General features: G+C 41.0%; 1 protein-coding gene across 1 annotated transcript in view; it reads left to right on the forward strand.

Annotated features, from left to right (window-relative positions):
• The window catches only part of nxn (nucleoredoxin), a 47107-nt gene that overhangs the window by 22022 nt on the left and 10930 nt on the right, over positions 1–14155 (forward strand). The window contains exon 2 of the mRNA XM_068318045.1: positions 13249–13366. Within this exon, the coding sequence (XP_068174146.1) occupies positions 13249–13366 (118 nt within the window). The remainder of the gene's footprint in view (positions 1–13248; positions 13367–14155) is intronic.

The raw sequence follows: 14155 nt of genomic DNA on the forward strand, positions 1-14155 counted from the left end.
GCTCTGCCTGCAGCTAAATGCAGGTTTCCTGTTGCTGAGTCCAGAGAGCTGTTGGAGGAAATCCCAGCGCTGACGGGCATCCCTTCCCCTGTTTTTGACATGGACTCTGTTGCTCACAGCAAAACTCCTGTCTGATGCAGATATGAAGTATGGAAAAGTGTTATATTTATATTTGCAGAGCTACACTGAAAAGTCAAGCCTTACAGCATATTGAATTTAGGACTGAGAGTAAAGCCAAAGCCAGCAGCCTGTTTACTGTCACATTTTTTTGTGTCTATTATGCTTTATAACTGTTATTTACCATGAAAGGACGTTTTATGTTCAGCATTCAAGTGGAGCTGCAGAGGAAATAGAGGTTTTCAATGGAAAGTTTCACTTTAAATGGTTTTTATTATATTTTGTCCAATCAAATGTTAATGGTTGTGCCGACATTTTAGTTCCTCTGTCCTGCTGGATTAATAGTCATTTGACTCGGAGGGAAATGTAATGTAATTTCCCATAACAAATGAATGCAGCACAAGTAATAATACTTCCACTGCACAGTAATGTGTTTGTCAGCTTTCTGGTAAATTTCAAATGATTGCCATGGAAAAAAGCTCCAAAACGAATCTCTTTGCAACAACAACAGGTAATAAAGGATGGGCACCTACTTAAACTTCCACATTTTAAGTAACCTTTTTACTGCACTGTATGAGTTATGGTGGAACTCGCAGGTGGAATTTAAATGGTGAGTTTTATTAGGAACAGTCAGGATATTTCCTGTCACCTCTGCAGGAGTAAGACCGTGTCAAGTTTCATTTCCATCTCCTTTATCTCCTGTCACCACTGTAGGGCTGCTTTGTAGTGCAATTTCCTCCGGGATTAATAAAGTATCTATTTCTGTTTGTCTGTCTGTCTATTTATCTATCTATCTATCTACTTAATATTATGGTGCTTATATGCAAACATCATTAGACCTACGTGGTTAAAAAGTCCCCCCCTCCACCATGGGAACTTTTTTTTTTTTTTTTTTTACTACAGTAATTAATTTCAAGGAAAAAATTGTTTAAAAAAAAGCTGTATTTGACTACCATTTATTTCTTTCAGTAATAACGTCCCTTGGGTGATAATGGAGAGGCAGGGACAGAATCGCACCATCCTGTCGAAAAGACCCACGAACTGCTGAAATGAGACATCAGAAAAATCCTGGCAACTGTAACCTCTGCCTGCATCCATGGGGGTTCTCAGATCTGTGAGACAGACTAGTGTAGCTGAATTACAAACTCAACGCCAAGTGCTTTCCTCTGATGACCGTCTTTTTTTTTTTCCTTTTTTTTGACTAGTGGAAGCTTCAAGTACAGATACTGGACAGTTTGTTTTATGTCTGTGAATCGAGAAAATAAAAGGCGCTAGTTCTTATTCTTCAGTTTCCCTGTGGGTGTGCTTACAGGTATGTGTAAGACCGAACCCAAGAAAACATGCCTGTGGGTCTAAAATGGTGATGAGTGGTGAGGAAACTGAGTTGTTGGGGTTTGGTTTTTTTTCAGTATGAGACTTTAATACAAAAGCTGAGATACTGATGTCAAGAAGTATTTGAGGGGGTGTGGGGTGGTTAGCTCTGAACATATGACACTCAGGCTGTGCTACTGGGGCTAGTAAAGGCTTGAACTCTGAACCTGTGTTTTTCCTTTACTTGACCCTGAAAATTGACTCTCACGCTTGTCGTCCGTGTCCGTCCGTCTGACTTTTTTTGTTCATTTTGCCGGTCTGTTGCTGCTCATTCTCAATGTGGGATGTTTGTTTTTGATTGTAAACCATCATTATACCATTCATGAACACAGCGGTTTAGCAGCATCCAACAGTGAAGGACTTAGCAAAGCTTACATGAGATTTTAAATCCTGATCCTCTGTGAAAAGACAGGCATGTATTTTTTTTTTTTTGAAGCATTTCACCATATCTAACCACAGCAGCTCTAACAAATGTGTTCTCATAAATTTAATTATCTCTTCAAAGCAAAGCCACACCACTCATATAGAAAGGTCTGTCATCAGATCGGTATTTATTGACATGAAAGAGTTTTCAGCGTAAAAACCACCTCAGCAGCATTTGTTGTTTTTGTGGGTGTCTATATGATATGCCTGCTCTTTTTCTGACACCTTGAATGAACTCGACAGAACTTTTGCATGTGTACTAAAAGTACTGTAGTTTCCTTTACTTTCAAGTGTTTTTCAAAGTGTATTCGGTGCTTTGAGAATTATTCCTTTCTTCAAATAAGGCTTTCGCTGAAATCGACCTGTTGAGACATGAAACTTGTTTGAGATGTGAAATCCACCATTAGAAGCCTTTCATCGCCTTTTTTGCACATTTTCTATATTTTTGCTTGTAGAAATTTTGAAATGGGTCTGACTTGACAGCTTCTTGGTGATGCATTCAAAGACATTTTGGAATTGTGAAAAACAATTTTTTTTAGTAAAAAATCTCATACTAGTGCTTTTAAATCATTTATGAAATGTTCATGAGATGCTTAGGACATTTTGATCCCATCACGTCTTCATTTGGCAGATCAGCTCATGAAAATGATGATATATGACAGGATGTTTCCCAGAAGAGAGCAGCTATCAGAGGATAAATGAGTCATGGTAAATGAATCATCTTTACTTTTGGATAGGAGCTCAAAGAAGATTTACTGTGAAGTGACCAATATCTTCTGAATATTTCAAACTGTGATTATGTGATTAATTGATAGGAAAAGTCAATTGAGGTGATTCAGACTACTCTTCAAGTTTTTGAAGCCATATTGGTAATTCTTATACAACCAACGAGGGGAAACTGGAAGAAGTTGAGGACTGAAACAGAAAAATGTTCTTGCTTAAGAGGTGACGTTGTTGTAAATCTCTTTTAAAAGCATAGTTGTGCAAGGGAGCCTTTTACATTGTGTTTTATGTTCTGTGCTTTATCACTTTTCCAAGCCTGTCGTTTTTATCTTGTTCTTTTTATGTTCTTCTAGTCTCATGTGTTTTTTTCCAACGCTGTTTGTAAGCCACTGTGCTGTAGTTTAGTCATCGAAATTTGAGGCTGTTGAACCTGGAAAAGTCACCTGAATTAATTATTCTTTAGTTATTCTTTGATCAAATAGATTGGAAAAAAAATTGTAACTGTAGCTGTTTTTATATACAAGAGTTTTCCATGTGCTTCCATGAGCATGTGGGCCAGATCTGATGGATATTTGATTCATATGATCTTTTGTGTCGTGCTTCATCAGGATAAAAAGTAAATCTGCCCCCAAGGGTCTCTTCAGCTGGCCAATATGGTCAGATTTTATTGGAGAGGGAGCTTATGGGACACCAAATCTGACGCTACTGCTGTGAAAAGTGTCTGCGTGGGGGCAGGATAATCTGAGAATAAAGCATGCATGGAATCAGCGGGGGGCCTTGTGAGAGATACGAGAAGGGTCCAGATGTACAGCTCAACAGTAAAATACATGGGACTGCCTGACAGTGGAGGAGCCACAGATGTGACTTTTAATGAGCGTAAGACTAGAGGAGGAAGCAAACTAATGGATGAGTATACGGTGTCACCATATAACCAAATGTCACCGTGCTGCTGCATGTAGCTCACGTAATGCACAGAGTAGAATAAGAATACCCTTCCCCTCAGGAAATGTGAAACTATTGATGTGACAGCCCATCATTGTGCATCATAGCCCACAGCAGCAGCAGCTAGATTTGTAAGATTCAGACACGTGAGAAGTTGGACTTTTTCTTGAAAGATGGTTTTCAGGCTCATTTAGTATTACATATACAGTATATTATTGTGTGTGTGTGTGTGTGTGTGTGTGCGTGTGCGTGTGTGTCCTTGGAGTGCCACTTCTATTAGAATTCAGCATCCTTTATTAGCCAAACCGGACTCGGCATGTCATTCTGATTCATGAAGCTCTTCGCAGCCTGTGGAGTTTACAGCTGCACCAAAAATATATCCAGCAACGGTCACAGCGTCTCAACATCATGGAACTTATTGTGTACGTTAAACTCTTTAGGGATGACTGCAGAGTCCCTCTATGAAGTTGTTTTTGAAAACGTTTTGATGCAGCTCTTGTCAGTCAGAGATTCTCAGGTCCTGCGGTGGTGTAAACCCACTGATGTCAGGAACCCAAAGATGAGCAACATCAGAAGTGTGATGTGTGAGGGACCAAACCAGTTGTGTGTGTGTGTGTGTGTGTGTGTGTATATATATATATATATATGATTTCCCTAAAACTGATTGCAGGGCATTCACTTTCTTCCTAAATTGAAATGCAAATATAGATCATTAAAAGAGCCGACCTGTGTGTAAAGACGTTAGTCTCTGTTATGTGTTGAATGCAGAGCTTCCCTTTGTGCACTAAATGCTGATAATGTCTTAAACGCTCCCTTCGAATTTTTATGAATATTAATATATGCTGTTGTGATGGGATCAGGAATTGAGCTGAGCGCTGGGAGACATCCCAGGGCTCAGTTGTGAGGAGGAGTGTTGGGAGTTAAACGTGAGGTCAAACAAAGGTCACCTCTAAACCCATCCCTCCCCCCTCGCCCTTCCCCTCGGCTGGCTCTGCAGGAAACCGGGTGCACCAGACAAACACTAATGTGGATGCTTATGGGCCGGATTTATGTACGATCGTTTTGTGGCCCGTTTGCTGAGTGTTGCTTAATTGAGCAGCGAGTGAAAAACCAGATGGGGGGGAAATCCATTTGTCAAGACGTGTTCTCATATTCTTTTTCTCATTGTTGATAAGTAATGGACTGAGATTCCCTGAGTGCTCATAGGGCTGTGGCGTTATGGATTTTTGCTTACCGCTGTGAAAAAGGAACATATGACCACAGTATGGCAGCTAATTTTACTTGTAATCTAAGGCCAGCCTACAAACATTTAAAATACACCAGGGGAGAAGGAAATTACTTGCATGCCTTTGCAGGGGAGAAATCTACTTCTCATTCTGAAACACCTCAGTGTGAGTCAAGCAGCCTTCATTTTACGATTAGGTTACCAATGAGGAACAGTTTGGAATGGGATGCAGTAAAGCACCAGTTGTCTCGGGTGACAATCCGTTATTTAAAATGAGGTTTCTGATCAAGCTTTGCAGGCAGTCGTTGTGGCTTTAATTGTGATGCTCACCCAGGCATCTTCAGTGCAGGCCGTATCGCTGCATCATTGAGTAGCGTTTGTGGCTCTATTGCAGGAGAAGCTTGTTGAAAATCATCCATTCATGTGCAATACATCTAAGGAACATGTGCTGGGCGGCTGGCGTCTTCCTCGTGAGGATGGTAGTATCTAAGTGAGCAGAGGTTCCAAGTTAAAACAATTGTAGCGATGGCTGCGATGAGCTCAAACCTACTGTAGGCTTTACATGACAGCTGGATTACGTTAATGCTATCATTGGCACAGCTTAAAGAATATAAAACATTCTTCTCTGACATTTACAGATTCTGCACATGTTATTTGATCACACTCACACTGTACTTTATTATATTTGAGAGGGAGTGTGTGTCATATTAGCTTTTTGGCAGGAATATGGATTAAAATTAACTTCAAACGAATGCTGTACTTTCCAGGTGATGAGTTGCTCGATCGCTAGAAGTGTTTAGTGCCTCATAGGGTGACACTGAGATAAAAGATGGAGCCCGTCCAGCTGGTTCAGAGCCAGGCCAGCTTCATATCATCTCCATCTGTCGGTATGTCAGACCCTGAAGGCTCGATGTGATGAAACGCAGGCTTTTTATAGAAGCTGAGATACTGCAACCAAGAAATTGTGACACCATTAGTTTGTTATTCTTTGAACGGTGTCAGGGTCAATCATCTCGGCAACAACCACCAATCATTAGAACTTATTGAGATGAATTTAACACCATTAATAGCATAACTTACCAATAAACTTATATTTTTGTGTTAGATGTCCATTTTGGAATGGGAATACTGGAGCCTCTGTGTAGTATGTCATTAGCATTTCTGTCTAACTTTGTAATTTTAAACCAATAAAGACCCAAATAAGGAATAATTAACATTACCACACTGAGTTTTTATTAACTCCATTTTATAGGGGATACAAGTTTGAAAAACTGCCACTGTAATTTTGTAAGAAACTGTATTTCTACTGTTGCTCCAGCGTGTGAATTAAAATGTCATGGAAACATGAATTCTCCGCATGCAAACTAATGTTAGTGACTACACTCTTGAGATTTTAAAACTGAAGAACAATCAACCAAAGATCATGAATTTTGTGATTCTCTTGCAATAACTTTGAAACTTAACGTTTGAACATATGAAAAATAAAGCTGGAATCTATTAGTAATTCAGGTTCAAATTCTCAAGTAACAATCACATACAAAACCCAGCTACATAAAATCACAGCTTTGTCCTGAACCGATACCTGCAAGACCTGTTTCTACTTTAATTTCAATTGTTTTTGTAAGGACTGGTTTTTCATTTTAGAGATTTATGTTTGTGGTTGAAAATATCAGTTAAATTTTGAAGGACTAAAGAGTAAAAAGCAAAAAGCAATTTAAATTTTTTCCCCACTAGTGCGGTGATAGTGTATTTTTCATAGGTTTGCACTTTGCTCTTGGTAAGGTATCACAAAGAAAGAGAGACAGTCGGACACAATAATAAAGAACAGTAAGTCCAAGGAGGGTAAACAGTAACTGGCAGTAAAGAATGCACCCCCTGCCGTTCTCACCTTTGACCCTTCAAATGCAGGCGTCAAGGGCAGCCCACATCTGTGGTGGGACAATGCTGCAGATACCTATTGAGTCTTGCTTTTTACTCTTTGACAATACCCCCTGCTTTTTTACACCGCATTCTTTACTACATAAAAACGCTTCACCATGCAGGGTCCAAGTTTGGATTTAGGACCTGTATTCAGGGGGTTGCTTTTGTGCCTCCACACAAAGCTGGACGGGGGGGAGGAAACGCCCACACTGCCTCCTCACTGTCCTTCTCTCCCTCTTACTCTCCTTTTTTCTATTGGATAAATGACATCAACCCAGCTGACATTCTGTCACTTATGTCCCTCACAGAACCATTAATTTATCACTGAGTTATGAGTAAGAGCACAAAGTGTGACCTGCGGTCAGCGACATATTTAGATTTTGTGTGTTTGGTGTATGTGTGGGGCCGTTGCCGTGGCAACATCAAAAAAGCAATTTCGCCAACATCTCTGCCATCTGCATCCTGGAGGATCCACCAACAAAAAGGCTGTTATGGGCTTATTATAATGGATAAAATAGCTGCAACGTTTTGCCTAGTGCAAGTGGGGAAGTGTATTTGCCTGTCACAATGAGCGTGTGGTGCAGGATGAACATCTGAAATGACTGTAAAGGAGTTGATGGGAGTCAATGGCAGCTACTTTTAGGATTTTAGGAGCATAGCCCCTCAAGAAAATCAAGGAGGTATATTAAAAAAAAAAGAATTTATCATATTTTTTTCAGAAATCTGTAAAAGCAAAGCCTAACAATGAAAGCAAAGTTCTTGTGGTGTGTTATGCAAGGACAAAAATTGACACGCATGAGCAAAATGAAACGAAGCTGAGGCAAATTAAATAGTCATCTATACTACACAGAGACCAATGGCTGTGCAGCTGTCACAAGCTCGGAGATGTGTGAAACTCTTGACAGGGTGAAGCGATAGATGGGTCAAAACGGCATGGATGAAAGTGTTAAGTAACTCACTGGTCTGCATGATGTTGGCTCAAGTATGAATGTGAAGTTGGTGGGTGTATCAATGAAGAGCAGCAACGGGTTTGAAGTGGATACAGGCAGTTACTGAGAAGCTCGAGAGCAGATCAAGCAGAGGTGTGGTGAAGCATGGAGGAATGTAAGTCTAAACTGGCTGCTGGGGCCCAGCCAAAAGGGAGGTAACAGTGGTGCATTCACCAGAACTTTGTTTCTCATCTGTCTTCAACGCAAGACTGAGAGAAAAATGCAGAATGTTTAAGATTCATAATTCAAATGAAATGCTGGATGCTGCTGTGCACCAGAACTGCAGTTTAACTATTTGCGGATGATGTTTTCCTTGTTGCACAGGTGACAGCAGCTTGTGTTACTGACTGCCAAGAGGAAAACTGAGTTCAGACCAGCCTGCTTTCCTCTTGCTGCCACTACTATAAATCTTTACAGTCAGAGATCACAGGCCTCCAGGTGCTCTCCATAAAAAAGTCCAGCACAAGACAAATGCTTGTTGAACATGTCTTGAGGCAGCTGGTCTGTCTGTCAGACATACAGCTTCCCGTCATTTAAGAAATGGCTTTCACGCATCAGCAACTAACATCAGTCGGGAGCTGTCAATCACCACACTGTTATCGACTTCTGTTCAGGAAGTCATCGTGCAAAACTTTTAAGTTATTTTTCTACACTATGAACTGCCGAAAAGATCTTGTTGACTTGAGTGTAAGGATGAGTGTAAGGAACAGTTTTCTGAATAATAAAACTGTCTTTCGGTCACAACATCTATTTTTGTTGGGAATGAATTATCAATGCTAGAGTTTGTCGGTCTTCGTGCATCATATGAGAACGTTGGTTCTCATATGAGATAACTGATTGTGACCATGTGTTCTTAATAGAAGATGAAGCATGGTGCTGCTATCAGTAGCACAGCAGGATACCTCTGGTATCTTCTGCTATAAAGGCCTGACTTTCCTTTGTAGTGGTAACTCTGTTCAATCAGTGCTTGGTGCGTCTGGTAGATGCCTCGGGCCTAACCGGCCCTGTGAAAGCACATCTGTGAGGAGGTGAAGCTTGAACAGTGATAGATGAAATGGTCACGTTGAGCGATCAAATTGCTTTCACTGTAATGTTCTTCCCACACCAACCCTGCTGCAGAAAAGCGATGGTTAGTGACAGGTCAGATCTCATAGCGGGATGCAGCTCCTCTGGGTCCCCAAACGGACCGGGTCAAAATTAAAGCAGATGTAAAACTCAGGCCTCAAATCTGTGGGGGGTTCCCCATGTAAACGAACCTCCTCTTAAAAAGCAAAGGAATACCATAAAGTGCAACAGCGCAGGGAAGTGTGGAAGTGATTGCCATGCCTGACATTTAACTTGGAAGGGTGGATGTCTGGGGAGAAGAGGGTTCACTTCTCTCCCAGTTCACTTGCTGTTCAGAATGGGTACAAGTAGGAAAAGTAGCTGCAACTTCTTTCATCAATGGGTGGAAAAGATTTTCCACCACAGCATGTTGATGCACAATGATCCACTGGCCCACAGTGGCCTAATTTGCTCTTCTGTATATGGATCTGTAGCCATGCATGATCCAATTAGCATGATGAATACTGGACTCCGAGTGAGGCTAATGTGTGTGTGTCCAAGAGAGTAAGTAGATTGTTAGTATGGACTTCCAGCTGTCCTTAGGGACCAAACAATTGACGGACTTTTATTGGCATCCTTAAACCAATCTGTAACTATGCATACATTGGAGCCCATTGTGCTGCAGCGTCTTTACTCTGTCGATGGTGATGGAACCTAAGAAAATGGATTCTATCTGCTAGCAGTTTGCATGTTAGTGAGCTGATGACTAATCTGCACAGAATCTATTGGATATGTGTCACAAATGCATACATAGAGCAGCTTGGGCTGCAGCTAGCGATTGTTTTGATCATTGATTATTCTGAAAAGTATTTACTCCTTTGTCTCACATAAGATTAAAATATTAACTATCACTTTCCAGCAGTGCAACACGACTGATGTTTGATGTTGTCTGACCAACAGTCTGAAACCCAAAAATATTTGTTCTGTATTTGCCTGTGAAGGTTGTCAGTTAGCCAGGACACGGCAGGCCTCTGTCTGAAGTTTTGTTCAGTGAGGAAGTCCAGTTGTATTCAACACATTGATCATTCTACAGTTGTATGAAATATAGATGAGCGTTTACATTGTTTGTCTTTGATCCAAAAATTAATAAGTGGATTATTTGAATGTAGTAGCTTCATTTAGGGAGGCTTGTCTGTAGAATGGGGTTGAATTGGGCTGCGATCTGGTACATTGTTCTGATCAGCAGTACCAGTGTGTTTGTATCCCTCTGCAAGAATCCTGATGACCATTTTCCAAAAGACTTTATTCTAATAGTTTTAACTCTACATAAGAATCAACAGCCTTTGGCTCTACATAATGAAAGTGTTTTACAGAAAAGATGGTTGCGGTATGTGGTCTTCATGTTTTCTAGTCATGATGAAGGAAGAGCGGATTTTGAATTAGACCCTCGGCTTCTTTGCTCTGGAGTACATTCTTTTTAAAAAGTCTCAGAGCAGATGACTGAAAAGTGACATCATCTCATTTCATCTCCAGCCAGAAGCCGGGTATAACATCCATCATTCCTACCTGAAATCAAAACTGGCTTTGTACTATCTCCACCCAAAGAGCTTGTTACCTGTGTCTGATGGCTGGTCGAATTGCGTCTGCAGGATTTTGCACAAACAACCTCAGGAAAACTTGGTAGAAGGATTGGCCATGGGCCAGGAAAGAGCCTGTTACACGTTGGTGCAAAGCCAGATAAAGGGACACATCTAACTTTTTCTTTCCACCTTCTTTAACATCATTACAAGATTTTTCAAGATTTTTCCATAATTAAGCAAAATCTGCTGGACCGATTTGAACCGGGTCGCTATGGAATGGTCAGGCGTGGGTCAGACAAGCTAACAACATATGTAGGGCTGTTCAGCCTCAGAATGTCTTTCTTGTTCCAGAGGCAGTGCTAAACCCTAAAAGGACTTCACATTCAGGGCTACTCAGATCTGCAGCCAAATGACCAGACACGATTCAAGGATGCAGTAAATTAGTAGCAGCATAAAGAGGAGGAGTAGGTTCTGCCTCCAAGGTAGCGACTCAGCTGTGCTATTAATGGAGCAGCGTGACGGCTCTGAAAAGACATATTAAGTATAAAGCCACCTTCTTCATCTCATTAAATAATTTTCTCTGTGTTTATTATTCTGCACATTAGCACATAACGTCACGATAGAGATGGCAGTTTGTGTTTTTAGTCATGCCAGCTGATTAGTTCAAGGGCTGCTAAAAGCTTAGTATTAGCAGAAAATGTCGAACTCGAAATTTGAGTGAGATGCATTTTTGTAATCCAGGCCTCTTTTGTCTAAATGTATGCGTTTCACAGTAAACCAGCTGGGCAGTCAATTTTGCAATCACGATTTTTGTTCATCGTGAAATATCTCAACAGCTATCATTTCTTTGTCTTGAATTTGTGAAGACATTCCTTGTCCACAGTGGATTAATCCTACAATAGTGTGTGAAGTCCTTTGTAGTGCTCATTATTAGATTACATTTTGTTTTTGGCTGATATTGCATTCTATCACATAACTTGATAAAATCAATTTTTTTTAACCCTGTTAGATTCCATTTGCTGAACGTCTTTTATTCCACTAGTGGTGTGTTGGTAAAGCAGATGTTCTAGTTTCACGTTGCACGTCAGCTGTAATTCAGTGAACTCTTGCCTGTGTTTAAAATCACGTCACACTGTCACATCCCTCAGTGTGGCTTCCTGAAGGCCTTGATATGCAATGCATTTCATGACATTTTGGTGCTAGAGCAGAACCAATCACTCCATCGCCCTGTGTTCTTTGGTTTTTCAAGTGCTTCTCACACAGTTTAAATCCATCTCTCAATCTCCCATCCTGTGCTCGGATGACAGCAGGCAGCTAAGTGTCTCCAGAAGCTAACATACCCGACACCATTTCAGTCTCAGTTTAATGCCCCGAACTCTTGTCAGTTTGTGAGCACAGATTGAATTTCCAGAGCAGCATGAAGTGTGTGTGGTAAAACCGTCGACTGTGGAAGGCACTGAAGTTTGTCTTTGACAGACTTCCAGACCTATGTTGCCCTGGAGGCTCCGGGTCGTCGTATCCGTGGGACAGACCGTCTGACCTCTGCTGTCGTCAGGGGCCTGTGGTTAACCTCTGGCCAGTGTATGACAACATATGCATAACAGGAGACACATGATATGAGGAAAACACACGCACTGTGCAAACGTTGGCAGCACTTACCGAGAGACGCTTTGTGCTCAGCTGCTACAGTGATGTCACTGTTTTCACACAAAAAAAAGGGGGGGGGGGGACAAAAGGTTTCCATCAACCTGGAACTCAGCAGTAACCCAACTCCAAGCTTACTTCACTGAGCTTCAAGGAAAAGCAGTCCTCACTTCATTTGGCACACAACCTGTTTGAACTACTGCAGCCCCCAGACGGTGCAAACCTTTCTACCATAGTATGTAGGTAGCTGAGCTTTTGGCTGCAGGCCATAAACTGGATAATACAGCATTTAAATGTGGCTGTTTCACATTTTTTCCTCATGAGTCCTGCTTTGAATCTTTCTTTTTGCGGTTTAATTCCCTCCAAGCTCATTTAAAGTCTTTTATTCAATCATAACCTGAAAAAATTTGCTTGGATAAAAGAGAGCAAAAGGAAGGTGGTTCATTTTACTTTGCTTTTCTAACTTTTCCAAACTGGCGTGAGTTTGTCATGAGAGAGACCCCCTTCTCTTTTTTTTTTGTACTTGCTGAAGCAGCAACATTGTGCAGTCTTGATTGCTGCTCTTTACGAGACAGGGCTGTTTTCTATTCACAGCCTAAGATGCTTTTTCTGATATGGAAAATGAGTCTCAGATATGTGAAATGCTTGATCTGCCCTTTGATGTCAGCGACTTCACTGATGGCTCTATAAATAGCGTTGGTTCATGCACAAATTTCAAGCTAGGAAGCTTCTTTTCTGTCTCACGAGACTCAGAATCAGCCATGCATGTTGAAGGTCTTAACATTCAAGGCTAGTGGGTGCTCCTAAGTGTCATGACAGTGTCAGTCATACTTCCAAGAATCTCCAATAATTCACAGGATTCTGATTTGTCTTTTACTACAGAGTAAAAGTAGCTCTTTCTGTCTTGTGCTCATGACACAGCGGGGTCACAATGAGTTACTTCAGCCTCTATAGTGCTGCAGTGTGCTTCTCGCCCTCTGTTAATTCCCCTCAGGGCTGGCTGCACGCCTTTGTTTAGTATCCCCCCCTTCACGCCACCAGAGTGTATTTTAAATGACCTACACCGTGTTTGTCCTACTAGATATATTTGATGCTGCCCATTTAATATGTGGTTTGTTTTTACAAACGTCTTGGAGCTGTGTTGAACTCATAAATTAAACTGGAGTAAAACAGGTTTTCCAGCTCCTGAGATGAAATGAACGTGGCTTTAAAATCTTTCCATCTGTGTGTTTTTCTCCTCTCATATTTCATCTTTTTTTGTCTTTTACAGATGAAGCTGTGGAACAAATACAAGGTAACCAGTATCCCATCGCTGGTGTTTGTGGACGCAGCTACAGGGAAAGTTGTGTGTCGAAATGGTCTGTTGGTAGTGAGAGATGACCCTAAAGGTGAGGCACACACACACACACACACACACACACACACACACACACACACACACACACACACTGAATTTAATCCTCTTTACTGAATAATTAACTCAACCTCATCCACCAGTCATTCAACCCTAACAGACATTCCCTCCTGGAAGCAAAGGGCTTGACTTTAGGATCTGCATCTTTTAGCAAAACAAGGGGAAGCTAAGAATACTTCTCAAATTTGCAGGGTGGGCAGATTTCATTGGCTGAATTTGCAATTATTGCTGTGATTGTGACATTGAAGCTTCCTGGGATCGAAAGATTCTGATTGTCAATGAGATAATAATATGATATTTAAGGGTTTTGAGGACTCAAAAAGAAGTTTTATACTAGTCTCACTTTGCATCTGCCATGCATGTAGGTTTTGTTCTTCAGTCTCTCAGGGCTATCTATGAATGACAGATGGGAGACCTCCTCTCCTTGTGTAATCTTTTATAAAAGGTCACTAAGACCATAAATGATTTTTTAAAAATTAAAAAAATTAAGACCAAAACAGATGTTCCTTCACACTAGCTAGTGTCCTCCTCCACCCGTTCCCCACTAAAAAGCAGCAGGAAGAAACATGACATTCCCCTGAATGAGTAACTTGAATATGATAGAAAATATGTATTAATTCTATTTTAGCACTTTGAGATCAGATGGTGAGATTCATTCTCCGGTTTGCTGACATTAATCATTACAAACTAAGGGAAAAGCAACATGAGTTAATTACAGTGAAGTCTGCCAGCCACGCCTCAAATGATGCAGCACCATGTAAAG

This window comes from Antennarius striatus, chromosome 6, assembly GCF_040054535.1.
Source record: "Antennarius striatus isolate MH-2024 chromosome 6, ASM4005453v1, whole genome shotgun sequence".
Taxonomy (NCBI): domain Eukaryota; kingdom Metazoa; phylum Chordata; class Actinopteri; order Lophiiformes; family Antennariidae; genus Antennarius; species Antennarius striatus.